Below are 27,489 nucleotides of genomic sequence, written 5' to 3'. Positions count from 1 at the left end.
TATATTCCAGTCCTTCTATTATTACTGCTGTCATTTTATTAGTGTTATCATTATCATTATTAGTTTCTTCTTTTCTGTTCTATTAAACCTTTCTTATCTCAACCCATGAGTTTTACTTCTTTCCCTGAATTTCTCCCCCATCCCACTGGGTGGGAGTGAAATGAGTAAGCGGCTGCGTGGTGCTTAGTTGCTGGCTGGGCTTAAACCACAACAGCAGTAACCAAGAATTTAATGGAGAGGTTTCTATTTGAAGATTAGCTATCTACGAGGAGCACTCTTCCAATTAGATAGTTAATACTTCTAGGTGCTATGGGCTCTCTTCTGCTTACAACACTGTTGGCTAAATGCAGATTTTTCAGGCATTACTGAAGATGTTCAGGGCATGTGAAGGAGGTCAGTAGTGTGAATCTCACACATCATGTCTAATTCTCTGCTCTTCTAGGTGTTAAATGTTGGTTTGGTTTCTTTGCCATTTGCAGGTTGTGGTGGGACTTTGATGACAGCTTCTGGTATCTTCATGTCTCCCAACTACCCTATGCCATATTACCACAATTCAGAATGCTACTGGTTGCTCAGAGGAAGCCGAGGAACCCCATTCAAAATCCAGTTTGAACAGTTCCATCTAGCATATCACCCAAAGTGCAACTTTGATTACCTTGCGGTATGTACCCTCTGACACTTTGCTCCATAGGAGGCAGTTGAGTATGATGAGTACACAGGCAAGGAAAAAACATATGGTCCTGGTCTTCAAACATTTGTAAGTAAACAGACCCAGAAAAGGAAAGCTCCATGCTGACGTGCTACCTTCATATCACAGAGCAGTGAGAGGTAAGGCAGCAGTGTCTGTGTAGCTGCTGGTAAGAAAAGCATTTATGTCTAGACAAAAAGGCCATTGAAACAAGAATCTGTCTATATCTTTTAAACCTGCTGTGTTTTGGACCAAGGCCTTAGTATGCTTTCTTAGTAAATTACAAGGAAAAAGGCACAACAGTGTTGATAACCCTATTGTTAATCCCAAATTTCATATTTGAATTTTTGGATAAATTATTTGAATATATTTAATAGAGTTGAAATGGAGTGCAGTTTTTCCCTCTTGGTGAGTAAGCCCCTCAAAACCCACCAGTATTCAGTTACTGGCTTCCTGGTTTTCCACTGATTTGCTTGTTTCTGAAATGCCTGTCAGGCTTCCTCTGAGCAGAAATACAATTTAACCTCTTGTATAGCCAGTAACAATTCCCTAAGAAGACATTTGTCATGGGGAAATTACTTGGATTTGTAATGCCATCAGCTTTGTTAAATTATTTTCTTTCTTTTTTTTTTTTTTTTTAAGGTATATGATGGCAACAGCAGTAATGCTAAACAGCTAGGTAAATTTTGTGGGAATCGGATACCACAACCCATACATTCCAGTGGAGACAGCATGTATGTAAAACTAAGGACAGGTAGCAGTCTGCGAGGTGAAGGTTTTTTAGCCAAATACAAACAGGGTAAGTAAGTAAAAGAAGATGAGAATAACATGTTTCTCCAGTTCAGCTTGTTCCCGAAGCTGCTTCTTGCAGCTCATGATCTTACCTATTCATGAGCAGAGGACAATGTATAGAGCTTATTATTGACCCAGATTCTCTAGTCTGCTACTGTCACAGAGCACAGAGAGCTAAAAATTAGCTGCCCGTCTACTCGTGTTGGAGATTATCTCTTGCCTAGAAGAAAGCTGGTGAGGTGGCTCTACTTCTATTACCTGTGCCAGTGACACTTACCACTCCAGATTTACTCAGCATAACAAGTGCTGGAAGTCCATAACAGGGTAGATTGGGCTGTTCTTGCTCTTCTGCTCACCCAGTCTCCTGACTTTTTAATAGAGATAGAACAAGCTTCTCTGTTCTTCTAGCTGCTTTTGAGGCAGGATGGCAAAGGATAAGTGAGTTACCCTCAGACATCCTGGATCATTGTGGGTGCTTAGGATCATTTAGCCTACCTGAAACACTTCAAAAAGTTTCATTTTTTATATCTTATGGTTAAGGTCACATTTTTCTTGCAAACATTTTTTTGTAAAATAGTTCTACCCCAGAAATATCAGAATAATAACATTTGGAGAAAAATCCAAGAAGATACATGACAAATTAAAGTTATTTTGTTCCCAGTCATAACCTTGAATATCATCCCGGTGTTTACTTTTCTCCTTATACACTCTAGCATATATGGTTAAATGCACATTGGAAGATACGGAATTTCACCACATACAAAATGATTTGCAAGCATCTTTGCATACCCTAAACATGACATGCCCAAGTGATAGGGATTGCTGTAGGTTTATAGACATCAAGTTGTCCTAGGTTTGGACAATAGTAAATGGATTATGAAAAAAACAAAGCTATTCATCCACACATGGCACATACAATAATTAGAAGAGTGAGGGAGCTTTGGCTCCCTCATTCCTTAAAGATATCACAGATTCATCTACCATGTACTTTTCAGACTGAAAAGTCAAGATGATATATTAGAAAAGGGTTCCCACCCTTTCATTAATTAAACAGAAAGAGCACTTTCAAAGCACTCAGATGTAGAACCTGAGCTATCAGATAATGTGATCCACTTTTTACATTCATATTTAATTCCCAAAGATGCATCAGAGAAAACTTCCAATGGCTTGCCCAAAAGCTAAAATTATGTAGGAAGTAGAGGTATAAAATAAGGATGCTTAGATGCCAGATGCATTTATGTGTACATGAAAGAAATGTAATGATGAATTGGAAAATATTGCAAAGGAAAACATGGTATCAAGTTAACATTCAAAGGCACCTTTGTGTCTGATGTTTCTAATAAAATCTTGATGGCAGGGTGTAGCAGCTTTTATCCATCTTGCATTCTTCAAAATCCATTTTGTGCTCTTCATCCTGTCCTTTCAAACAGTTGTATGCTTCAGTGTAGCTTTGCAGACAAGCTCCACTCCACCTGACCCTGACTTTCAGCTGTATCCTGAGCATTTTGAAGTCCTAAAAACACAGACCTTGCTGCTTTGTAAATCATTCGGAAAGAATTAAAAAAATTTGCAGGACGTAGGTGTATTATCCCTAGTGACAGAAAATAGAAGAGTTTTATAAGTGAATCTCAGCTATTTCTACTGTTCAAACACTGCAGATTTGCTGTACAAAGCAAACAGCCTGCCCTGCTCCCCACCTCCTGCCCAGTTCTTCTCTGTGCATTACACTGGTCTGCTCCCAATACACATTGTATGCTGTCTCCAGACAAGGGATTGCCACATTGATATTTTCTGTCCTTAGTGAAAGTTGGATACAGAAAATGAGACTCACTGACCTAATGCCATAATTGTAATTTCACTCTTTATCTAGTTTAGTTTCTTTTTCATTTTCTCTGCACTTCAAGGAAAGCTTTCATTATTCCAGGTGAGTGTCCAGTGCTTATGTCAGGATTCTATTGGATGACTCACAATGAAAATCACGGCTCCTTTTTAAAGAACTTCATGATCAATTCCAGTTCCTGGAGCTAGAAAATTCAATACAAGTAGTGTACTTTCCATTTGTTGTTTTAGCCAGAGATTATAATTTTTTTCCAGTTTGCTGAAATAAACAACTTCAATCCTACATATACTGATGAGTGTGCAAGTGTCAGAAGAGGATGTAACAGAACTGAATGATTCAAGTTTGGAAGTTCTGGATTTTGTTTGCAATGTGCAATATGTTCTTCAATAGGTCACAGATCTCTTTCTGCATGATTTCTCTTCTCTAATCTGTGAATAAAAGTATTTCTCACCTTGTAATGCTATCAATAACTTCAGTTAGTAATTTTTTGAGACACTGGGTTAATAAGCACTGCACAAATATAATTTATTATCACTTTTTTTTCAGTTTGCCGTGAAGTACTGACTGTTAATCGTAGCCATGGCATATTGGAAAGTTTAAATTATCCAAATAATTACCCATTAAATGAGCACTGCAATTGGACTATCCAAACTACAAACGGGAACACACTCAACTATAGCTTCACAGCCTTTGATTTAGAGGATGGAACTGACTGTAACCGTGACTTCTTGAAGGTATGTACCCAGATGCTAGAAACAAGAAAAATCAGGTCTTTGCCAATAAAGAAAAACAAGAAGGATGCAGAAGACCAAGGGGAAATTTATCTTATCTAAATTTAGCCATTAAAACTCAAGTGTTAAGTCCAAATGATTTGTCCTTATTTCCTCTGCAATCAGTAGGGAGTGAAGCATTGCCAGAGATCACTTCACCCTACCTTAAGACAGGTGTCTGCAATAGGGAAGATGGATCACTTACTTTGCAGGTGCCTAAATTTGCTACAGAGAGTCTAGCTACCACCTTAAATTAGATGCACTGGCTTTTATGGGTGAAGTGAGGTGTCATGATTCCAGCTTCATGTAAAGAAAAAGAAATCCTGAGATTAGTAAATTGATTGCAAAAAGGCAATAAGCCCAAGTATTTTCCTCTTGTTTTTATCTGAGAAGGAGTGGGGAATGTTCAAAAACTTTAAAATGTGTTATTTCTACACTTTTAAAGGGAGGGTTGCTGTGTCTCCTTTTATATTTTCCTTTTCATAATTAATCTGCTTCTTTAAAGGGACTGAAAGAAACTGAATTTACCCACAAACAAAATAAGAAATCTTTAGCCAAATAAAACCATCCAGTCAATCTAAAGTCCAGTACCCTTTTTTCTTTTTTTTCTTCAAAAATTTTATTTCTAGGACAACTGAAAAGATATTTTCTCTCAGTATGGTGGGAAGTACAGTGTAGTCATGATCACTGCTATACTGAGGATTACAGTCTCCTGCCGCTGTTTTGCTGAACTAATCCATCCTTCAGATGTCCCCCTTGTACAGGATGCCAGCACGTAGCCCCGGTGCTCTACTTAAGTTTTACACAAGAGGAATTGAAATTTAGAGAAGTGTTAGAGAAGACTACTTACAGCCAAAGAGAGGGCTAAGGAATAGTGCCCACATTTCTGGGGATACTTGCTTACACTGGGGTCTTACAGACGGTCCAGCAGCAGGCCTGTTGATGGGCTATTCTGTTCCCTCTAGATGTACTCCCTCGCTCCCTCTACCTTCTTACTATGCCAGTTTTCACAGCTCAAAATTGGTAATAAACTGGCAAAAGTGGTGTTCTTCCAGCTTTCTTCTCTTTGTGGCCAGGAATGGAAAGAAAGAATAGACATGTGAAGAAAATAAACAAGGGAGCACTGTATTGAGAACTAACTGTTAAGCCCTGGTTCATTTTTGTGAGGAGGCTGAAAAGGAAACATTGGAGCCAAGTGGAAAAGCCAGTGCTAGTCTCAAGATGCCTAAGCCCTTGATCCATGGAAAGCAGGAGCCCTGCGCACAGTAGCCAGCCAGTGAGGAGCAAGAGACTTGCCAGAAGACGCTATTCTAGACATAAGTCAAGGCTGGAGGTATAATACCAGAGGCAAGGACCTGATCCAAAGCACTTAAAAGAACTGAAATAAAACATGTTGTAGGGAGTGAGGAGACCGGGAGCAGAAAAGTACTTGCACTCTTTGTTTTAACAATTTTTCAGTGCTTCCAATCAAAGAAAATACAGACTGAAAGAGGTATAAGGAGGAAAATGCAAGGGAAAAACAGAGTCATGGAAGTGTGTTAAGAAGGCTTTAATTTGCAATTCATGTGACATTACTTACAAATCTTTCTCAAATGCCATTAAGAAATACCACTTGGAAAAGATGTTCTCATTTGGTTGTTGCATGCTACACAAATATGTGCCATAGTGTAAAAAAGAGAACAAGGTTAAACCAGCCAGGGAACTGAATAGTGTTTGCTCCCACCCCGCATCTTGCGAAAGGGGAGCATGTTGGCAAGGCTGTGAGTGCTCTGTGGTATAGGGGAAAGGGGGAATCATCTGGAACAAGTGTGCAGTTCACTTTCTAAGCGGACTGCAGATATCTGGGACTTTTCTGTCTGAAATCCATGTGGAATCTGACGCCACTGCAAATTGGAAAAAAGGTTAATAAAAAAAACCCCCCACTCATAGCTGTTCAGCTAAGATAAATTACTTTTCTGCCACATGCTAGTTTTGAGATTCTTTTATTGCAAAGAAGCCTAAAAGGGGAAAGCTCTGATGCCCTGGCTGAGTGTAACACTGGCAAAATAGAGGTATAATCCTGTTCACTGTAGTCCAAGTGCGTGGTGTGTGGACCATGTGCCAGAGCCCTTCACTGTTTTCTTGGAGGAAATGGGAAGCTGCTGCTCAGTTTCCATGTAGCTGCACTCACAAACCGGAGTGGCCACTGGTGCTGATCAGGTGCTCTTTTTCCCCAGGAGCTTTTAGGTGCCCCTTTTCCTATCTCCTTTTGTGTTTGGTGGCAGCATGTCTCCCACCTCAGCCCTTTGCAGCAGGCAGCAACACTCTATTTGTCTTCTTAGCTCTGTGGCAGCCCTGACAGTAGCAGCCTGGTGCTCCATGGCAGCTAGCAGATGGCAGGCTTGGTGACAATATTTGCTGCTACTTGCTGAGAGGCTGGGGATGGGAAGTACAAGAGTTAGTTGTTAGGTTGGATTAGGTGATGATCACAGTGGTGGTGGTGGTAGAGGGCGTAAAAGAAAGTGATATGTGATGGAGAAGGACAAGATTAAATGTTGCAGAGGTGTTATGGCAGAGACCTGACCTGTCTGAGCAGAGTACAATCAAGAAATGGCAGTTGCAAAAAAAACAAAATAGCAGAGCTGGTTTTAAAAGTCAGTGAGAGATGCAGATTTAATGCATGTGGACATATTTTTGTGACATTGCATATGTCTCAAAATAGAGCTCTGATTTTTTTGAAATCTTTCTGAATTCTTAAAGGAGAAAATCATGGTGCTTGGTGGGGTAGGGACAGCTAGGCTGGGCAAGCTGCATTCCTGACTACTGCTGGACCTGGCCTGCTGGACATTCTGGTTTTGGTCCCAGCCTCCATACTGGAAGAGGGGGTGTTCTTCAGTTTCGTGATTAATTATGACTGACTGACTGACTTACATTTCTGACCCAAACCCACGTGTAGTATACAAGAAGAGCATTTTGCCTTGTGACTAATTCAGTCTGATATACACAGAATATATTAATTTGCTATTTTCTCCCTGACTTAGTCCACATATGAGTCAGAAATTAAATATGTAGAATAATGACAAAACCAAAAGTTTCTACACACAGGTATTCCTAGCATTTGTCAGTTACCAAAGATATTATCATCACTTAGAGCAAATAACTGTTTCAAATACAGGACAAAGAAAAAGATAGATGTCCAAAGAGTACAAGTAAATGCAAGTACAGTGCGTAGCTGTCTCAGACTGAAATGCAGTCATAGCTGTACAGTGAGAAGTCAGCCATGTATTGCATTAACTAGTTCCTTTTCTCCTTTGACCATGGGATGCTTCTTGTAAGCCAGACCGCTGTTTGCAGCAGCTGCCTGGTGTTACTCATGGTGAGCATTCCTTCTCCACAGGGAGCCTTGGGTGACTCTGACTCCATCTGGCCTGGGCAGGGCCTGCATCTCCACCACTTCAGCATGTACAACTCTTTATACCTGTGTCAAGTAGGAAGGAAAAAGCCCTGTTCTTCTGATTTGGTGGCAATTTTTTGCCCCTGTGCATAGGTACCAGAAACTGAGAAGGGACAGTGTGGGACGGAGGCAAAACTGCATTTTTTTATAATGTCAGTCTCTAGCATGAATCTCATATGAGCATTTTCTCAACAAATGAGCAGCATGCAGCGTTTCATGGCCTGCCAGAGGATGTTGGCTCATGGCTAGTAATGCTCACAGGATGTGTGACATTTTGGAAGGAGTTTTACAGCGAAGTTTTCAAGAATATGAGATGAATATCTTCTGATAAAGACATGTACAGAAGTGGCAATGATATGATACAAGGCATACCAAATAACAGACTGTTTCCTAGTGATGCTGCACTAACTGTAATTAGATTGGATGGTCTTTAAATTATATTCCGTGCTGTGGCTTGGCTTAATAACCTAACATTAGTCTTTCTAGAGGAGTCATCAGGCTGTAGCCAGTGAGGTATTGCAGACAATGACATAGAAATGTCATTCCTTCCTCTACATTCACCAGGTTATTAGCTGAACAGGCATATATTTAACTCCCCATCTTTAATGATGAATTACCTTCTTATTTAGTATGACAGAACATAATATCCACAGAGGCAAAGCTATTTTATAAGTAAGGAGAATGTCATGTTATTGCCCTGAAGATCAGAGTCGGGCAGTAGGATTGAAATGTACTCCTTTCTTATCTTAGAAAAATGTCATTTGAAAACCACTAATCTTTCTGTCCTTCAGTGACAATCTCCCTCTATGTTCCTCTGCTCAGAAAGTACAACTGTCACTTGAAGTCCAGTCAGTTTAGCATCTGCTTTTAATAAGTACAGGGAAGACCTTCCCCAGCCTTTTGCAAGATGCCACCAGCCTGATAAGCAGATAGTAAAACTGTGTCATGCACCAACACAAGTTTCAGAGCTCTCTGTTTGAGTCTCACCCCTTTGGTCTGTGTAGCACATTAGTCTAGTAGCAAAGATGGAATTATCATTGGGTTAATGCAAAAGAACATCTTATGGGGGCAAACAACTGCCTGAAAACAACAGTAGCCTTCCTTCTTCTGCAGGGCAGGTCAGAATTCCTCTTTGGAATAAAGGACTTCCTTGCTTGCTTACTGCCAGTGTACTTAAGCAGTCCAGACTCTTTCAGCAATTAGGCTCAGAGTGGTTAAAATACCATCGCACCCTTATATGTGGGATATTATCAAATCAGTACGGTAACTAATATGGCAACTGCTCCTGAGAACTGTTTCATTTCCTTCTGGTAGTAACATGATAAATCCTTTTTTTTTTCTTTTTTAAACCACAGTAACTTTCCAGGGGTGTGCCATAATATACTTTTTGTCCATCAGGGAATACTGCATTAGATAATTGTCGCTTGCACTCAGCTGGTCATCCTCTTTTTTTATTAGCTTATCATAGAAAAAAAAGCTTACCCTGTTTCTGGTTTCATTCCCTTTTGTACTTGTAATTAGTAAATATGCTTAAAACATACTAGGACATTAACATTATTACATTTTATTTATGAGTGTGTCTTTTTAAAGTGCTGCAGGAATTCTCCAAGCACAGAGAATGGCTTTGCTTATGGCCATGCATTGATTTACAAAATGTCACCAGTAGTACATCACCCTGGGGAAGCAGATGATATATTAAATATATCCATCCACGTTCTGCACACAGACATCAAATTACAGCCTGCTGGCCAGACTGCAGTGGTATCCATTAAAGTATTACCATGCAAGCTGGCAGTACGCCAGCCCATCCCTGAATTCCTTCAGGGGTTTATGGGCCTCCACAAGAAGTCCTTCAGTGCAAGACTGTAAGGATAAAGGCGACAATTCTCCTTGGGTTTCTATGGCAGGCCTCACCATTGGTACACATGGAAATCTTAGCCCTTGCACTGATTTTTCAGTGAGAGATCTGGATACTCAGAAGGAGACTGTTGGGCCAAAAAGCTGCCCACCCTAGACAAGACTGGCTCAGGGCTCAGATTTTTGTTTTCCCAATTGCCTGCACTGCCAGAATCAAAGTACACTTTGGCTTTGCTCTTTGAAAGGTTACTTAGAAGCAGACTTACAAATGCACACAAGTACCCCCACGCCTCAAGACAGCTAAATTTGTCAGTGATGAAAGGGTTGCATGCTGCCTACAGAAACTTCAGATGACAAGAAGCACGAGTGAAGCCAGCACAGACTCTGTTCTTGGACTCACAAAATGAGTCAGACCTTCATGGACTCAGCATTTTCCACACCCTGACAGCTCAGAGCAATGTGACTTTGCCTGTACCTTCAGGAAAAAAGCACTGTACAATGAAGTGACTGTGAAATATTACCATATGATGGTAGTGTGCATGCCCCTTGTTGGGGAAAGGGCATTTGGGACTCATCTAGTTGCAGCTGGATTTTTCTCTCCTGTTCTTCTTCTATATTCCAAATTTTGCTGGAAGGCTGGCCAGCATCTGTGAGACTGTCTGTGCAATGAAGTGGCTTATCCCACTCAGTGCAGGCATCACGGTATGAAACTACATGGTGGCTGGAGAAACCCCATCTGAATTGATCAAAGCTTCCCCTCATCAAAGGGAAGCCTCCAGAAAACCACACTGGACTTTGAGGAAGGTTTTGTCCCTCCCCTCCCTGTTGTCCCCATGAGCAGGCAGTTTTGCTTTCTTGAAAGCCTAAGAGGCAGGAATATTTCCCTTTTCTCCCACCTTCATTTGCCGAGACCAAGCTGCAGCTTTCCTCAGTTGCCATAGTTATGCATGATGCAAATTTTCTAAAATGAGGGAATTCCCAGAGAGGATCCTGCCCTCTCTGGCCTCTGATGGTGTCAGTGTGATGTTGCTTGCACTGGCAGTTCAGTTCATCTGGGCTGGCAAAGCACGTAAGGAGCAGCACTCAGCCCTGCACGCAAGTCAGCAGCGCTGCAAACTGCTCAGACCTGCCCTGGCCTTCTCAGGGCAGACGCACCTTCTCTATCCCCCCCAATTACTGTGTCCCTAGGCACAGCCCCATCTCTTTGTAAGGAGCTTTTCCCACAGTAGCAGCTTTCTGCTGAAGAATAACTTTGGAAATATTACTGTCCCAAGCTCAAAAGCAGTCCTGCTCCCGCCACCACGAGTGGATTCTTGCTGCAGAGGAGCCACCTCAATTTCTGAGGCGTTGAGGAAAGCAGGCACTCTACCAAAATAGCCACAGCCTTGTGACCAGGCATGTGTGATCCCACTGCCACAAGGACATGGATCCCCAAGCAGCCCCTTGGTAAGCAAAGGCAGGAGAGACACTTCAAGGACCTGTCTGGATGCTGGCCATGACAGTAAATATCTGCCTGTACCTCAGGGAGAGGCACGGGGTCAGGAACAGGACACCTGGGCAGCCTGGGTTTGCCCCAGGCAATAGAGCCGTGATTTGAGGTCAAAGCACTCACAGTGGTTAGCTGAAAGGCAGGCTTTTTGGACACACTCCTGCACTGGACTGCCTTGCTTTCAGCTCAGCCTGCTCCATCTGGCATGCATGGGTGAGAATCCAGGACTCCCCCGTTGCAGGTGGCTGAGACCTTCTCCATCCAGACAGCATGGCGATTAGGTGCAGGTGCTCTCCTAACACAGGCTTGGGGATTTAAAATCTCATGCTGAACAAATAAGGTTTTGAGTGCAGATCTTGGGGTTGACCAACTAGGTGGATGTCTCCTAGGCACTCCTTTCTTAAAAAGCAGTTGTTTCCTACTCTTATATCTAAAACAATTTTAAAATTTCCTTCAAAGATACACACTGCATTTCTTACGTTCTTATAATAAATCCAGTCTTGCTAAAGAAAATTATTACTTTTATATCATTTGCAGAAATAAACCTTTCCTGTAAAGACAGGAATGAGCAGATTTGCCTGTAGTTAGAAATTCTTGTTTTCTTTGAGAAGGTAGAAGTGGTAATGTAAGAGATGAAAAATTCTTTTTTAAAAATATCACTGCAGTCCAATGTGGAATTTAACTTTGCTTGAAACTTTCAAAGGGCTCTGAGTATTTCAGGCTCAGGTTACAAGACAAAACATAGACTGAGATACAATTCTTACTATTAAAAAACTAGACATTTATACATTTCCATATGTTAGATAATCCCAGCGAGATTAACCAGTGTGCCTATATGTCTAGTGATGCACGATGTCAAACTCCATTGTACTATGGAATAAAATGGTTAATTGGTGAAAGTGTGTCATTGTGTGGAGATGAGAAAGTTGCCTATGGTGGTCAGAGCAAGGAGTTTTATCAAAGGTCATCTAGGGCATAAACCTATCTAAATAATCATATTAAAACATTATTTAGAATGAGTTCTTAAGGAGGGCTTTTTTCTAGAAGCAATTGCAAACAGTTCTCATCATGCAGGCAAAAACATAACCTTATTTTGTTCTCCTGTTTGTGCAGAAATAACAAGGCTCCACACAGTAAGTCGCTCAAAGTCTTAAGTCTGTTTCTAGGAAAACTATGTCCCTGTGGTGCTAAGCTAGGACAATGTGCCACATCCTGGAGCTTCAGTTTGTTTGGTTTTTTTTCCTCTGGCTGACAGACCTGCAGGTTCTTAAGCTTACACTCTAGTTCTTCTAGAAGGAAATGTGTTGCTTGGAAATGGATTATTTTGTGTTAGTTCTTGCTTTAACAATTAATGGTGATCTCACTTTGGAGTGCATTCTGTTACTTGGATGATGATTATATTGTCTGGTTTTTGGTTTTGTTTTCTGGTAACATATTTGTTGCGATGCCGTCAAAATTTCCTTTCCAAAAAACAACCCATTCAGGAAGAGCTGCTCAGATACCTGTAATCACTGCCTCTAGTGTTTAGATCATTCAAAACAATCCCTCATCAGGTTTCCCACTTCTAAGAGGAATGGGATACTTGTGTGTGTCAGAATAGCTCTTCGAGGGTGTCCTAGAGTCTCTGGCAATGGGTGGGACACTCGCAGATATGCTGGTCTGATCCAAGGTGCAACCTCCTTTCCTGAGTTCTGCAAATACAGCCCAGGGCTGTTGCTGCTGATCCCTGTAAAAAGGCTTTTGGACTGCAAACAAATTGTTTCAAGACTCAAATTGAGGCAATTATTGATATAATTACTCATATAATGAAATAATGACATCTGATACTAGAATTATTTACAGTACAATAAAATGAGAACTGTCAGTATTCATAGGATGGATTTTCCCCTTGTATGAAACTGAAAGTTTATCTTTAGAGACCCCGTCATCTCTGGACTGAGACTATGTGTTACCCCTAACTAATGTATGTGTATGTATGCAGCTTTTTTCCAAAGCAGGTTAGGTTGGGGGGTTTTCCTTTATAATGATTTTCCTGATGAAAAAATGTGCCTTTTCACAGAAATAAAGTTCTCCAAGTGAAAATTGAAATTTTGACCTAAAAAAAAAAAAATCAGTTTTCTGCCAGGAAAACTGAACAGATGGAGTGCCACTACCTGTCTGGAAGGCTCCTGCCAGTCTCACTTTGCAAGAATGAATAAGCTTGACAAGGTCCTCGGCTAGAAAAATATCCCTGCTTTGAGTATGCCCAAATGGAACACATTCAAAGTTTCTTTCCTCCCATTTGTTTGAGATCTTTATTTCTTTCCATGCAGCGGAAACTCCATTTTCCAGTCAGCTGTCCTTGAGCCCTTGCTCTAGTTCTGGCGATGAGATTCTCTGTGACGCAGGTCACGCCGCTTTGCTTTGCTCCTCCAGAGAGAGGTGAACAGCTGTGGCCTCCAGAGCATTGTTACTGGTGTCAGCAACATATTTCCAGGCTGAAGAGTCAGAAAAGCAAAAATGTAATACTGGTGAGCATGGTGTCTCCTCCGGGAGAGCTACCCAAGCTGTACCCTTCCTGCAGCCTTGGCTAGCCCTGCTGTCCCAGCCCCACTCCAATATACAGCAGATGGTTTTCAGCTGCCACTTTACTGCAGGGCAATCCTGTCGCTTGATTCAGCCCTTAGAGAGCTAGTACCGCCCCTTCTTACTTTTGTGTCAGCCTATATGCTTGCTCCTAGGCAGCCTGATAAGGAGTTTCTCATAACAGTTATTGAGCCCATGCCTAATAATTCATCTGAATGTACTGCATCCCTGCCTGGGCCCAGTGCCAGGGTGCAGGCTGATGAAATGGAGTGCTCTGGGTGCTGCTGGGCAATTACTTCAGTTAAAGAGGGGAGGCTAAGGATCTGAACATGTGCTGCAGCTGTTTGCATATTTTGCCTGTTGGAGTGTCTGCCAAAATCATTACAAAGCCCTTGGATTTTCTGATGGAGGGTAAAAGGTCTGAACAAATAAATAAACTACAAAACAAATATCTACACAGAAAGGGAGCAAGCACTTTCTTCCCAATGAGGAACTGGGAGGGAGCCCAATCCCCGGTTCCTAGAGTCAGTGTGGTACCAGAATTGCTAAAAATCTGCCCCAAAATTAAATTGTCTTGCACAGTCCAAGGGAGTACCTTGCCTCATATAGCCTGGGGAAGAACATTCCCTTGATTTGCAGCAGTTAGGATAGCACAGCTGACAAAGCAGGCCCTTAGACAAGAAACACTATCTCAAAGATCAGAAGAGAAATTGCGGCTTGTGAGATCTGCGTTCAGCTTCAGTTTCACTTGCCTGTATTTATGTGAGAGCAAAATGTGGTTTGAGAAGTTCAAAATGCCCTGTGAAAACACACAGCTGTTCCCTTCATTTAGAAATAAAAGACATCTTGAAAAACCCCACTGTAATTCTAGCAGTCGCGGTTCTGCCTCTCTCAATAAGTTACAGCTGGCCAGGCACTCGAATTTCCTGCGAAACTCTGCTCTGAACCAGACCCACGGGGCAGTGCGGCATGAAGGGATTGCCATAGTAACCATTCTTTGTGTCTCAAAAAACTGACAGAGTGTTTTCAGGGGAAATTACATAGAAATGTGACATTCGCTGTCTCAGATAAAAATAACACTCCCTTGATGAATCAAAGTTGCAGGAGATTCATGAAGGTTAGTTTTTTTGTTTTGATTTGAAAGTTTCTGGGTATGATTTAGTCCATAGTTCTTTAGAATGGTTTTTCATTTGTAATCACTAAAGCTAATGGCTGATTGTTGAATATGTATCTTAACATAGTTTTTGCGTCAATTCAGAGCACAGATTCATGATCTCCACATTGATTCATTCTTCACCATTCATATTTTTTTGGTGTAAGATTTCCATGGCTTGAAGCCACAGAAATATGAGCAGTATATACCACAAAGCTGTCAAAGGAAGTAGTACTATTAAAAAATCTAATTGCATCTGATTTTGTTTCATTTTGCTGAACTTAAGCCATAAAAGAATGCGTAAAGCTCAGCCTGGCTTGGAGGAAGGTCATAACTGTAACTCTGGGCATGGGACAGCTCATCTGTCTGTCAGGCAGTCCTTCAAGCTTTACATTTGGAAAGGATACAGATGGATGTTCAACTTCTTAACATCTAATCTTTATGACAATTTCATATCTATTATCAAACACATCTGATCAAGGCTTTGCAAGAACTACCAGCAATGGGTCTGCAATTAGAAACTTTCAGGCTTCTCTGTTTTCGCCTAGAGAAATCATACCAAATGGAGCGATAGTTCTCAAGTTCCAATACTCTCCTCATGCTCTGGGCCTTTCTTTGTATTAGAGGTTTGAAATCCCAAAAGATTCATCGTCACCAGGCATAAAATAGGCCATGGAATATTACCACAGAATTATTCCTGCAATTTGCTCCTAACTTCTGGCTGAACAACATCCAATTTCTTTTTTATTAAAAAAAGACATTCAAACTAGACTGTCTGCTTGAGAATTTGAAACATTTTGAGTAGATTTCTTGGCCCCAACTATGTCTTAAATCAACCACAAGATTTCTGAAGGTTCTGCAAGACCTACATCTTGAACAGAAAAGCTGAGGGTTTAATTGCTCATTCCCATATGTAAGTCTGCTAGAAAACATGCAAAAATTAGTAGCTAACTTGGTTAATCAATATTTACTGTAATATCATACTTCCATACTATGGGTGTTGAGTGTAGGAGAATTCTTAGTGGAATCAGATGTTTGGAAAAGAGATTTGAATAGAGAGCAAAGATAAATAAACCTTGGCTGTTTTTCTACAGATCATAGATTTGATTCTTTGCACAGAGAGAACTTTACAGTGATGGCTTCAGAACAGAGAAAAGTTTTTGTTGAAATTCTGAAAGGAAGCATGCCAAAAATTCACAATGAGAATGTTCAGACATGGTTTCTGTGCCAGTGATTTGCTGGGTTGTGTTAGGAAGATGTGCTCTGTGAAACAGAAGATCGGATGAACTGTGGCAAAGTGGTAACAACGCACAAGGGTTGCTGTTTTTCTAAACTTTAAGAATCTTAGTAACAACAGTAGAAATAATAAAGCAACTCCTAACTTGACAACTGGCAATCTGATATCATCAGTCAAAGGCAATTTAGCTAAAATGTCTCATTTTTACCAGCTTTGCAAAAATTATACCGCTCACCCCTGAAAAATGACACTGAGCATTGGGGTATTTGATGAGGAATATAGATGCATATTCAGTGTGATTTACTGGATTTGAAAAAAGGCACAAAACTAGAATTTGAAAGACCCTTTAAACCTGTTTGGAGACAACTAATGTAAAGAGGCTTAAAAGCTCTAAGCATCCACTATAACCCCATCAAAACATGTATTAAGTGTTTTCATTTAAATGTGAGTATATGACTAACTTCAGATGTCAAGCTTTAAATACAGGAATATTTCCTCAGCATTTTATTTGTTTTGGTTTTTTTTACCTGATGATGTTTTAAGTGTGGGATGGAAGATTTGTCATGCATGTTTGGGGAACAGAAAGATTTTCAGGCTGGCTACATCTGCCAACACACTGACTGTCAAAATACCATCATGTAAAATATGACTAGGAGATCAAACAGAAAGTGTTTCTAAGTACAAAATTTCAGAAAGCATGGCTCAGTCCACTGCTCCTCCAAAGCAGGACACTAGCATAAGATCATGAAACAACAAATAAACACATGTGAAGTTTGTCTTGTGGTTTTTGAGGATTTACTTTGCTTTTGGTTTTCAGTTTGTCCTCAGTACTCTGGGAGGCCCTGGTGATGCTGACTGCTTAGTTTTCTCCATCACAAGATCAGTTAGTCCTGCAATCACCTGAGTGCTGTCTTAAAGAAATGAAGATGTAAACAGAGTTGTCACCAAGGGGTGTGGAGGCACTGAGCATGTTAGATGCATGGTCAAATCAGACCCGTGACATTGCCTTTTTCTTTCTATTTCAGTTCATTGCCATTTGCCCTTTATCTTCTTCCCCAGCAACCCCCAATACACATCAAAACAGAAAGAGCAAAACCTTCCTACTGTACACAGTGTGCAGCCGGATTTAAAGACATATTGTAGTTATAGTTGCTCATCGTTTCATCCAAATCTTTCCACGCTCCCCAGAGCTCATATTGCTGTGCAAACATGGCCAGTGCGAGAAGTCTCACTGCTTTTTCTTTGACATCCTGTACAAAACATTAAGAATTGGGAAGCTGCTTTTTGCTCACTAGGATATTTTTTATTTCATTTCAGCTCTATGATGGACCTGATGTACAGTCCAACCTGATAGGCACTTTCTGTGGACAGTCTCTTCCACTGGCAGGGACCACTACAGGGACTAGCCTCCATGTGGTGTTTTATTCTGATGGACTGAACGCTAGAAGTGGGTTCCAGATGCTGTGGCATGTTAACGGTAAGTTAGCCAGATTTGCTCTGGGAAGGTGTGTTTCCTTCTTCCCTGTATGTGTAATGGAGTCCCAGCTTATGCCACCCAAAGTCAGCTAAGTAGAAATAACCCATTACAGCTCTAAAAACATTGCATTTCCTCATAATTCCTCAAATGCTTTCCCAGTGGATGCTTCTGCACATGTACACCTTCAAAGATCACCTGATCAGAGACTGAGGGCTGTTAGTGAAACATGCTTTCATTTGCACAAGTAGGCACAGGGATGATGGGCATCTGTAGAATTTCTGTACTGAACAGGAGATATATGGTATTACAGGGGAACTGTAGGTGACTTGGGGTTTCTAATGGGAAACACTCAGCCCTCAGTTTGCCCCATTCCTATAGACTTGTGTTTTCTGTGCAGACTTCTCTCTAGTTTTCTTTAGTGGTGCTTGTTTTGTTGGGTAGCACATTCACTTCCAGCTGCCTCCCACCCCCCTCTCTGCATGAAATAACATAGGCCAGGATGTGCTTTCGGTGTTTTTCCTCTTGTTCTTGCATGTCACGAAGACTGTCACGGGCCTCATTAAATAAGCAAGCATGCACGCCAATTATAAACAAATCTGTTAATGACTGTACAACTGCAAACTATGTTTGCAGTTTCTTCTTAAGTAAGGCTACAAATGCAACTTTTTCACTCTGCTTATTTAACAGTAATATTGGACTGTAACAAGATTAAATTGTGTGCCATTGTACATCCCATCAAAGACGATCCAACCTTGAAAATAATTAAATCACCACAGTTGCCCTGTCTGCCTAATCAGTTCACACCATTCAGCTTTGACAGCATTGTAAAGCAGCTGAAATCAGCTGCAGAGGCCCCACTGTGGGTTGCTGAGGTGTACAGCATGCTATAGGTTGTTTGAATAGGAGCTCCTCTACGCTACCACAGACTGTTGGCTTTTGCGGGCTCCCAAAGGGCTCTCGTCGACTAGACAGTGATGTTTTGCATTCAGCTGAGGTCAAGGAGCATTTCTGGGCAAAGGAGGGACATATGTGGGAGGAGTGAGATGTGTGGCAGCAGCCAGCAGGGGAAGTGCTGCAGCACAAAGGTACGTTCTTGTGCTTCGAGGTGATGTCATTCTGGGACTGCACAAAAGAAGAAAAAGTGAAGGCTTTTATGCACAGCCAGATGACATCAGCTCCATACAGTAGCCATGGTGCGGGGTTGACTTGCTTTTCCAAAGCTCACAAACCTTTCCAGAATCTGCCCGCACGGTAAGCAATCTTGCACTTTCCCTCCACACCCTCCTCCAAACATTTCCTGGACTCTCCAGTCCTCTCCCACCCCCCTGCACTCCTTTTCTGCGCTGACACATTCACTTCTCTGTCAGACAGCACTGCCCCTCTGTTAATTCCTGGACACTAAACTGCAGCCTAGCGCTGCACAGGGCCCAGACTGCTAATGTGGGCCTGTGTTTAAGCAGCACAGCAGGATCTGTGGGTTCAGATAGGGCTGGCTCCTAGGGAATGTCATTGCTGGCTCTGAACGTCACAGCTGCGACTCCTGACAGCCTGTAATATGAGTGCAAGTTCCTCCAGAGCTGACCACAGTTGTCCTCTTTTTGTTCATTGCAGGTGCTTCCTTTTTTCTTGATTGGTGTCATGCACAAATATGGGTTTTCCTCTTACCTTTGGTGGCTATGTTGTCTAGGCATATACCGTTGCCCTAGACTGATAAAATTAGATATGTTACTGTGGTCCGGGTGCTATATTTGCTTCTCCCTTCTGAAAATCTTTCAAATGCACAAAAAAGCTCATTGGAGAAAGTCTCCTTGTCTAGGGGAACTCATCAGGAGATGCAGCCTTTGAGTTGGGTATTTAAGAGTGAAGCATTCAGGTCCCCTCTTCCCTGAGGGCTAATCCGTAAGAGAATCTAAACCTGGATCTGGTAACATCTCACCTGACAAGAAAATAACAAGCCTATATATATATATAGCTGAGAGAAGAGCTTTTAATTCTGCTTAACTGACAAATATGTGCTCTAGAGTTCAAGCTGCTGTGAACTATTTCTCAGGCTGTCCATGTGCTCCTTAACTGGCGGTTCTGAAGCATCTATGAGATATATATCAAGGACATTCACATGCTTTGGTGATAAAAAAGAGCAGCATTTACACTTGCCACCATGTGCCTGATACAGTTCACTTCAGACATTCTTTCCAGCAGCTTTGTTCACAGTTATGAGGTAATCACAAAAAGCCAAAAGCTACCTCATTGATAGCTAACGTGAGGAGACCCTTCTGGCACACATGACACAAATTTGAAGTGATTTGATTTGAAACATTTGCATCTTATCTTTCCAGTTGCTGAGCCACTGCTTTTCAGTTGCTGAGTTGCTGATCTGGGTTGCTGAAGGAAACCCAGTCTTTAGGCTTTCCCAAAGACAGAATTAGTAACTGATCTTCGGTGAATGCTGTTATTTATGCTTAAACGTGTCCTATATAATTTTAACTTGGATGGAAAGCTCTGGTGCAAAGAATTAAATTTAAAAGTGGTTGTGGTTCTGAAATAACACTGTTCATCTAAGGGACTTTCATTGATGAGGCTGGATTTAGAATTGATTTGGCTAAATCACTAATGTTTTCTTCTGCAGCCAAGGCCTCAAGAGGATTATTCACCAGAGGAAAGCTTGAATCTGCAAGGTGTCCATTCCACTTCTGCTGTTTATTAGGAAGCTTAATATAGGCAAATATATTTGGGGGCATATATTGGCCCTTTGAGAAACAACAAACTCTTGTTAACAGTCTGGACATTACAAAGATGGCATGCCAAATTGAATTGCTTTCCTTAAAAAAAAAAATCAGGAGGCCAAAAGGGCAAAGGTCTCTCAGTGCAAAATTACACCAGTGACAACTGTCACTATCTGAGAAGACACATATTTCCTAGACCCGTCACTTACCTTATTAAGCAGTGTGCATGTAGGAGCTGACTGCTTTATATATACATCTACATTACATTGGAAGCTTACTCATTTGGCTGTTGATTGTCAGTAGAGCTTACAAATTCAATTGGCTCTTCTCAGCATAGTCAAACTTTGTGTCCACTATTCTGCTTCCTGTGACACATTAATTCCCCCTTTAAAAAAGAAGCAAAGAACACTATTGAGAAAAGAATTATGTAGCCCTAAAGTATTGTATTGCTCTTTTCCTTCACCATCATATTCTTTCTGCTGGATTTCCCTAAGAAATGATTGATGGACAGGGTGTGGAGAAAGCCACTTGGTTCATGAGAAGAGAAGTTTTCATTAGTCATTAGGAGACTGATAAAACAGTAATAATCAAAGCTACAGAAGTGATTAACAAATCAGAAAGAAGAAAAAAAAAGTTTCTTACTTGAATTTTTACTCTCTCGCATAAACCCTCATCACAAAAACTATCCCACTTGCTCCATTGGATAATATTCTATGAACTAAAGCAACTCAAGAGAGCAAAAGATTTCAGAATCAAATCCAAGTTATACTTCATGCAAGTATTAGTGTAGTACAGGCAAATGTTCATACTACATGCTCCTTGCAGCTAGAGTCAGTTAACATTTACTGAAGTATTTCACCATGAGCACAACAAATGGAACAACTCCGAATCCTTTCATTTCCCTAACTCTGATTTTACAGGAACAGTGCCAGTTCACTTTAAATTTTATGGAAGGGATTTTTCTAGCATGTGGCTAAAACATACCCATGAATAAATCTGAAAACCTTGCAAATAATAGAGGTTTCCACAGATTACTACTTCTCTATTCAGCTATAATTATTTACGAGAATAGGGATTCTTCTCTGGTTAATGAACACCATCTGCTAACCAGACAGGCAGTAATATGGAAAGATCTATAAATCATCCCTTGCACAGTCTTCAATGACTACTTACATTTTAGCCAGAGGAAAGCAAAGACACCAAATATATGTTTCCTGAGCTTTCTATTTGTTGTCTGATTTCCTAGCAACTAACACCAGGTTAGGTAGTTGTTTTAAGCATTTTTCAAGGGAATTCCAGGACCTTTACACTACTAAAAGAGTATCTCCCCTCCCACTTTTTTCTCAGTTTAACTGCAGGGCTGAAGTTTCCAAAATGACTGCACGGAGGTCTGCACAAACAGAGCATACGCCGTATGCAGTTCAGCTGCAAGAAACTTTTCCGCAGTGCAGCCGTCTGTGTATTTGTCCACATACAGCAAGACCATGTATTTCTGTGCTGAGAAAAACTTTTAAAGATGTTTCACTAGGAACAGAATGGTTTCAGATTATTCACTATTATTTCAGTGAGAGCTGAAGTCATGCAGCAATTTATAGGTTCTGCTTCCGCATTTTTATTTATCCCTAAAGACCAAATCTTTTTTACTTTGTTGCCATAAACAGCACAAATTCCATTTATTTAAATAGACGCAAACTCAAATCTGATGTTTGCAGACAAATGTAAACATTGGGAGAAGGTTTGTATTCATTTAATGATGATGTCAGAGATGGAAGAAGTTCGATTAGCTAAGATGATTACATCATCATTTAAACTTTTCCTATTTCAATATCTTAATAAAATAGGCAGGCTACTTTTGTATGGAAATTACATTCCAGGTTAAATCAAAATGTATTTCTTAGCTTGTTCAAAAAATAGGAAAAGGATATGGTACATACAAATGCATGCTTCAAATATGCTTCTGGCATTTCTCCTGAAGTTTTCCTTTTAAATGCAATATCCATACATATATTCACATATATTCATATATGTATATAAATAAATATGCATCTGCATCTACATCTACATCTTCAGCCTGAACACCATTCATATGAATGTAATTTGTTTGATATCTTTTCTATTTTAAGTATCTGCCAAGGCAGATTTCAAAGCCTAGTATAAGCATCTTAAGGCAGGGAATCTGTCTTCATAGGTGATGCACAAATAATACGTAAAATACTTGCAGTTCAGTTTTCCTTGATGGCTTGTATCTGTGATACAATCAAAGAAAGGGATAATGCTACAAGAATTTTGTGGCTAATGAAAATGGGGAAGACACTGAATAAATCAAGGATCAAATTCTAAATTTACCTTTTTAAAATATTCAGGACAAAAAGTTTGTGAATAATAAGGACCCATAATGTTCCAGGAACCAAGCTACAAGCTGCAAAGTTGGTGAATGAAAGTTCGCTCCTCATTTTGAAACAGTATTCCTGGACAATTCTTTTTTTTTTTTTTTCCTTTTAATTCTAAGGCTGGGCAAATCTTTCACATACAACATTTGCAAGCATTTAAAAAAGTTTTTCTATCATTATTTGAGTTTTTCTCATTTTAGTGTTCCATAGATGTAGCAAGTGAGTTTAAAGGCAGGAACATTTGTTTTAATCTCTCAAGTATTTCTGTAAATATTTTGTTAAAATCATCTAGCATCTATATTTTCAAAAAAGCACAACAGAACTGATTCTTACATCATCCATATAAGAGCAGAAACATAATATATAGACTTCCTGCCAGTTGGCCAGACAGTTCAGAGATTATGCTTCTGCTCTGATATGGACATTTCTGCTTGCATATGCAGGTCAGTCAAAATAGTTCAGGTGTGAAGTTCACGTATTTGCAAAGATCAGCGAGTCCTTTATTCAGCTATGAGTCAGTGAATACTTAGGCATAAACTCAAGCAATTTCTAATCTGTTTGCAAACAATAAATAAGAGATTGGCAACATGAATTCAGCACATTCATTATAAGAAATGAATCAGAGATCTAAACTTTACCTCCATTTTACTGGAGCACTTAAGAAGAATCACTTCTCTTTTAACAAAAAGCCTTTTCTGGGAACATTTGTAGTTGGAAGAAAAGAAATGGCACATTAACAACAGTTTGACCGTCTTATGTGCTTCACATACCTCATCCAGAGAATATCGATTGAGCTTAGAGAAAATATAAACCACTCTGGAGAGGGAGTGTGAGTAATTTGAATGCTACCTGCAAGGGTTGCATAGAAAGAAAGATCTGCGCCTCAAAGCGCAGCACATAAGCTTTCCACTCATCTGAGCCATTTCGAGTTTAAATAAAAAAACATGTCTTTGTGGCTATCAGGAAACTCTTAGTAGGAGAAGCTGAGTCATAACAGCCTGTTTAGTTTTAAAATGTTCCCAGCTTTCTCCTGGCTGAGATAAATAGCAATTGGCTTTGTTCTTGCCTGCTGAAACTCCCCTGCCTCCCCGTTCCCACCCCCTCAGGAGCCAAGCCATCAAGTCTGTTTTTTGAGAAATCTTTCTGTTTCCCAAGCTGGCGAGGAGGCTTCCCCCTCCTGAAGTCTGTCCTCAGCGGCCGTGCCGTTCCTGCTGCTGAGGGAAAAGAAAGAGAGTAACTCACCCTGCAAATTCAGCTGTAAGGCTCCCCCCCGCGCCGACGCCTTTTTTTTCCAGTTGTAAAAATCCAACGGCCTGGTTTGTTTTGAGAAAAATTAGGTCATCTTCTGATGGCACTGGGAAAAAAAATGGGGTGGTGGGTTACACTGAAGGTTTCTTCCTCTCTGTCTCTCTGCTGAAATATTCATGGATATCAAAGTTTCAGGGACTTAACATTTACCCACCCGTGCTGGCAGGCCTCGGGGAAGTAAGTGCACTACATTTTTCTGTTTTTCTCTCCAGAGGGAATGAAGGCAGGATTGGTTTTAAATACACTTAAAGGCTTCTTTTACTCCTTGATTGAGACATCCAGTAGCTTGGTAATGTAGCTTTGTGGCTGCAGGGCAAACCACCTCAGGGTTATGGAGCATCCTGTGCAGCAAGGTGGGGAAAAAGGGAGAAGAACTAAGCCCGTGCCGATTCACCAATTCACCGGTGAGATCAACCTCACCTATGTAAAGGATTTCCTGGGTTATAGCTAACTATTGTTCAATTGTGGGAATTCTTGTGTTTAAAAGGTGGTGTTCCGGTAAGCACTGGGTAATAGTCTGACAGAGATCTGTGTTACATTGCTGGCATGGCTGGAGTCTTCCTCACATCTGCATTTAGGTGGCTCTTTTTTAGTTTAAAATAGCTTCTTATTGCTTTGCTCCCTTTCAGACCTGCTGTTCTTTCCTCTTTCAGATTTGTATTTTGCCATCCCAGAAGTCCTAGAGCCAGCTGTGGCAAAGCCAAACTCAAGTTTTCAGTGAGGAGCTGAAAGACCCCGTGGTAGAGATGACGGCAAATGCCTCTGGGGCTTAGCAGCCACCCTTCAATAATGACAAGTTTGTCACAGAAGGTGTTGAGGAAAGTACTTGCATTTAATTGAAGATCTTGATTTATAGCTTCCTGAAGAAAAAAAAAAAGCGTTAAGCAGAGCAATGGCCAAAGATACCTTGTTCAAGTTGCAGATTATGCATAGACTTAATAGAGATTAGGGGAGTTCTACACATCTGTGTGGATTAGTTGAGCAGGTCAAAGGGGTAGTTTATTTGTTTTATGTTATAAAATATCTCCTATAACTAAAAGTTCTGATACAGATGCTATTTATCACTTCTGACATACCACAGTATTTGCCTCTGGGAATGCAGAACTCATGGTTTGTTAGATGGTTTTATTAAGTATTTGGGGGCTTTTTTGCAATGTGACAGAACCTTCCCTCTGGAGATGAAGCCAAAGAGACTAATGGAGTGCAGGCTTTACCTACAAAGCTCGAGTGACCCTGTAAAAGCTGTGTAAGCAAAAGATTAGCTAGTGCCTAAATGAAGCACTTGGGGGCTTGTAATGTAGAGGAAAAAAAATGCTGCTGCAAGGCAGAGCAACACACACGTAAAATCGGATCAAACACACAATTCCCTTGCTTTCTGCATGTGACAGATACATGGCCACCCTACTGGCTTCTCTAAAGATGAGGTTTCACCATGAGTGTAGCTGATCTAAATCAGCCCTGACACTGGGAAGGGCTGTTGTGCCTTCCCACCCTGCTTGACACATGCACCCAGGGACTGGGTCAGGGAGACCGTCTTCCCAGAACTCAACAAAAGGAGGCAAGTGCAGCAGTTGCTACATCTCCGTAAAGCAATGATAAAGCTGCAGTTTCAGGTGTTCAGCTGCTTTGTGCTGTCAGATCAGGGCCTGCATATGATCCATTGTTTTGCATCTTTTTTTTTTTTTTAAAGCTAGCTCATAACATGCAAGAACTTAATCACCCAAGGGGATGGGAAGTGAGGTTAGGACAATAATTTCTTATCTGAAAAGAAAATACATAACTTTTCATACATGGCATGTCTTACAATTGCACAGTTACAATTCAATAAAAAAGAACATTAAATCCACCAAATGTCAGAAAGCCAGTTTATCCACTGTGACTTGGCAGCTTGTAATCATGCTCAGTGGGCTGAGGGAAATTGCATTGTCTTTAATTTTATGATTTCTAAAGCAGTAGGAAATGGCATTTTTACAACAATAGGAAGCCCTCCCCATGATAACTTAGTTGTGTATTAGTTGAGGTCAGTACCAGCTAAGCATGGATCTAATTCAGCTTTCTAGAACTGATCAAAGTTAGAGGCCAATACAAAACATGTCACTGTTTTTGCTCTGTGTCTCAGTTTCTTCAGCTGTCAAAGCAGATGCTGAGGTATGGTGAGAAACATACCAAAACAGGAGGTGAAGTACTTACTGCATGGGCAGTGCCAGCAGGTCCAGCCTGCTGTTCCTGAGTTTCTCTTCCCTGCTAGACTTCAGTTCCCTGTGATACAGCAGACCCTCAAGCCCTGTATACATTTGTGCATGAAATGGGTGCTAATGACTGTCCTCATTGCAGAGCTGTCAATGAGTTTTTCCAGAGCCCCTCACTGATGGGCTGCTTTGCTGTGTTGTCAGGTTGTGGAGGAGAACTCTCTGGCCCTTCTGGCTCATTTCACAGCCCTGGCTACCCCAACAGATACCCAAGCAATAGGGAGTGCATCTGGTACATTCACACAGCACCTGGTAGCAGCATTCAACTCACCATTCAGGAATTCGACATTGAATATCATGCAAACTGCAACTACGATGTTTTGGAGGTAAGAGCATTAGATTTACTCCTCAAAAATACACAAGTTACACACTTTTCTGTCTGGAGCAGATAATCCCAAGAACTGCAGGAGCAGAACAAATGATTCTACTGCAACTTCCCATTTCTGCTGTGGTTACAGTTACATTCCACAGATGTCATCACAGAAGCCACAATGGTCTTATTTTTTTTTGCTTTTATGCATTTGGTGTCTGTATACCTTAATCAATAATGATGTTAGGCACTGTACAGTTCCTAACAAGAGACAACACTGCTTTGAAAAACCCAGTCTTAAAAAGTCCACCTTTTACAAAGAACTAAGTGTAGGGTGCTATACCATGGAGATAAAATTTCCTGGTGTAAAGTAAGATAATGGAACACTGAGGGGATAACTAAGGTGAGACCTTGTGTAGGACCTTCCAAGGAAGTGGGGAGGTTTATAACCCCAAGTGCTGAAAACTATGAAGAATCTTTGTATTCAGAAAAAAGAATAAAAGAAGAGGCAGTGTCCTAGTCAGCTTAGGGTAGTGGAACAAGGAGAAAAGGGACCTCTCTAAGGGTTTGTTGACCTTTAAGAGACCCATAAGACTGGATGGTCCTGTTATATATGACATCTTTGTGCTCATGTTGGGAAGCAGCCAGGTGACCAATCCCAGCTAACAGATTTGAATAGACTTCCAGTGCAGGAAGAAGGGATAGGAAATAATTTCAGGAAGAAATTCTTTAGAAGTATAGACTTTCTAGATTGCTCCCACTAGAGACATTTGAGATCACTAACAGAGGTACAGTTGTTGGGTCTTTCAATGTTAATACATGGGTGACATATGTATGTTTTTGTAATGAAGCCAAAAGATTGATTAAGAGATCTTGTACCATTCTGCTGGGACCTTTCTTCTCATCTTCTCCTGGGTAATGTGATATGTGACCAGCATACAGCTAGACAACTTTCTGTCCAGCACCTACACATACTCACTGTTGTCTATTCTCACCTTTGTAGCTTTGATTTCTCCATCTCCAGCCTGTGGTCCTTAGGGCAAACTCATTAGCAATATTCCTGCAAGGCTTAACCCACATCCCAAAGCATGTCCTAAATACACAGTTGCCAGTTAGATGATTGTTGAGCATTTGTATGAGTAGAAGAGATGTATAACTTAACTCCAGCTTTCTGGCTCTGAAACAGGCTTCCCTAGCTTAGCAATGGA

At 40.9% G+C, this 27,489-nt stretch overlaps 1 protein-coding gene across 1 annotated transcript in view; it reads left to right on the top strand.

Annotated features, from left to right (window-relative positions):
* CUBN (cubilin) overlaps positions 1–27,489 on the top strand; it is a 149,054-nt gene that overhangs the window by 40,213 nt on the left and 81,352 nt on the right. The window contains exons 25-29 of the mRNA XM_052803346.1: positions 480–661; positions 1,331–1,487; positions 3,867–4,054; positions 17,142–17,301; positions 26,116–26,297. Of these exons, the coding sequence (XP_052659306.1) occupies positions 480–661; positions 1,331–1,487; positions 3,867–4,054; positions 17,142–17,301; positions 26,116–26,297 (869 nt within the window). The remainder of the gene's footprint in view (positions 1–479; positions 662–1,330; positions 1,488–3,866; positions 4,055–17,141; positions 17,302–26,115; positions 26,298–27,489) is intronic.

This window comes from Harpia harpyja, chromosome 1, assembly GCF_026419915.1.
Source record: "Harpia harpyja isolate bHarHar1 chromosome 1, bHarHar1 primary haplotype, whole genome shotgun sequence".
Classification (NCBI taxonomy): domain Eukaryota; kingdom Metazoa; phylum Chordata; class Aves; order Accipitriformes; family Accipitridae; genus Harpia; species Harpia harpyja.
The sequence above is the reverse complement of the archived record's forward strand: the minus strand, read 5'-3'. Positions and strand labels throughout refer to the sequence as shown.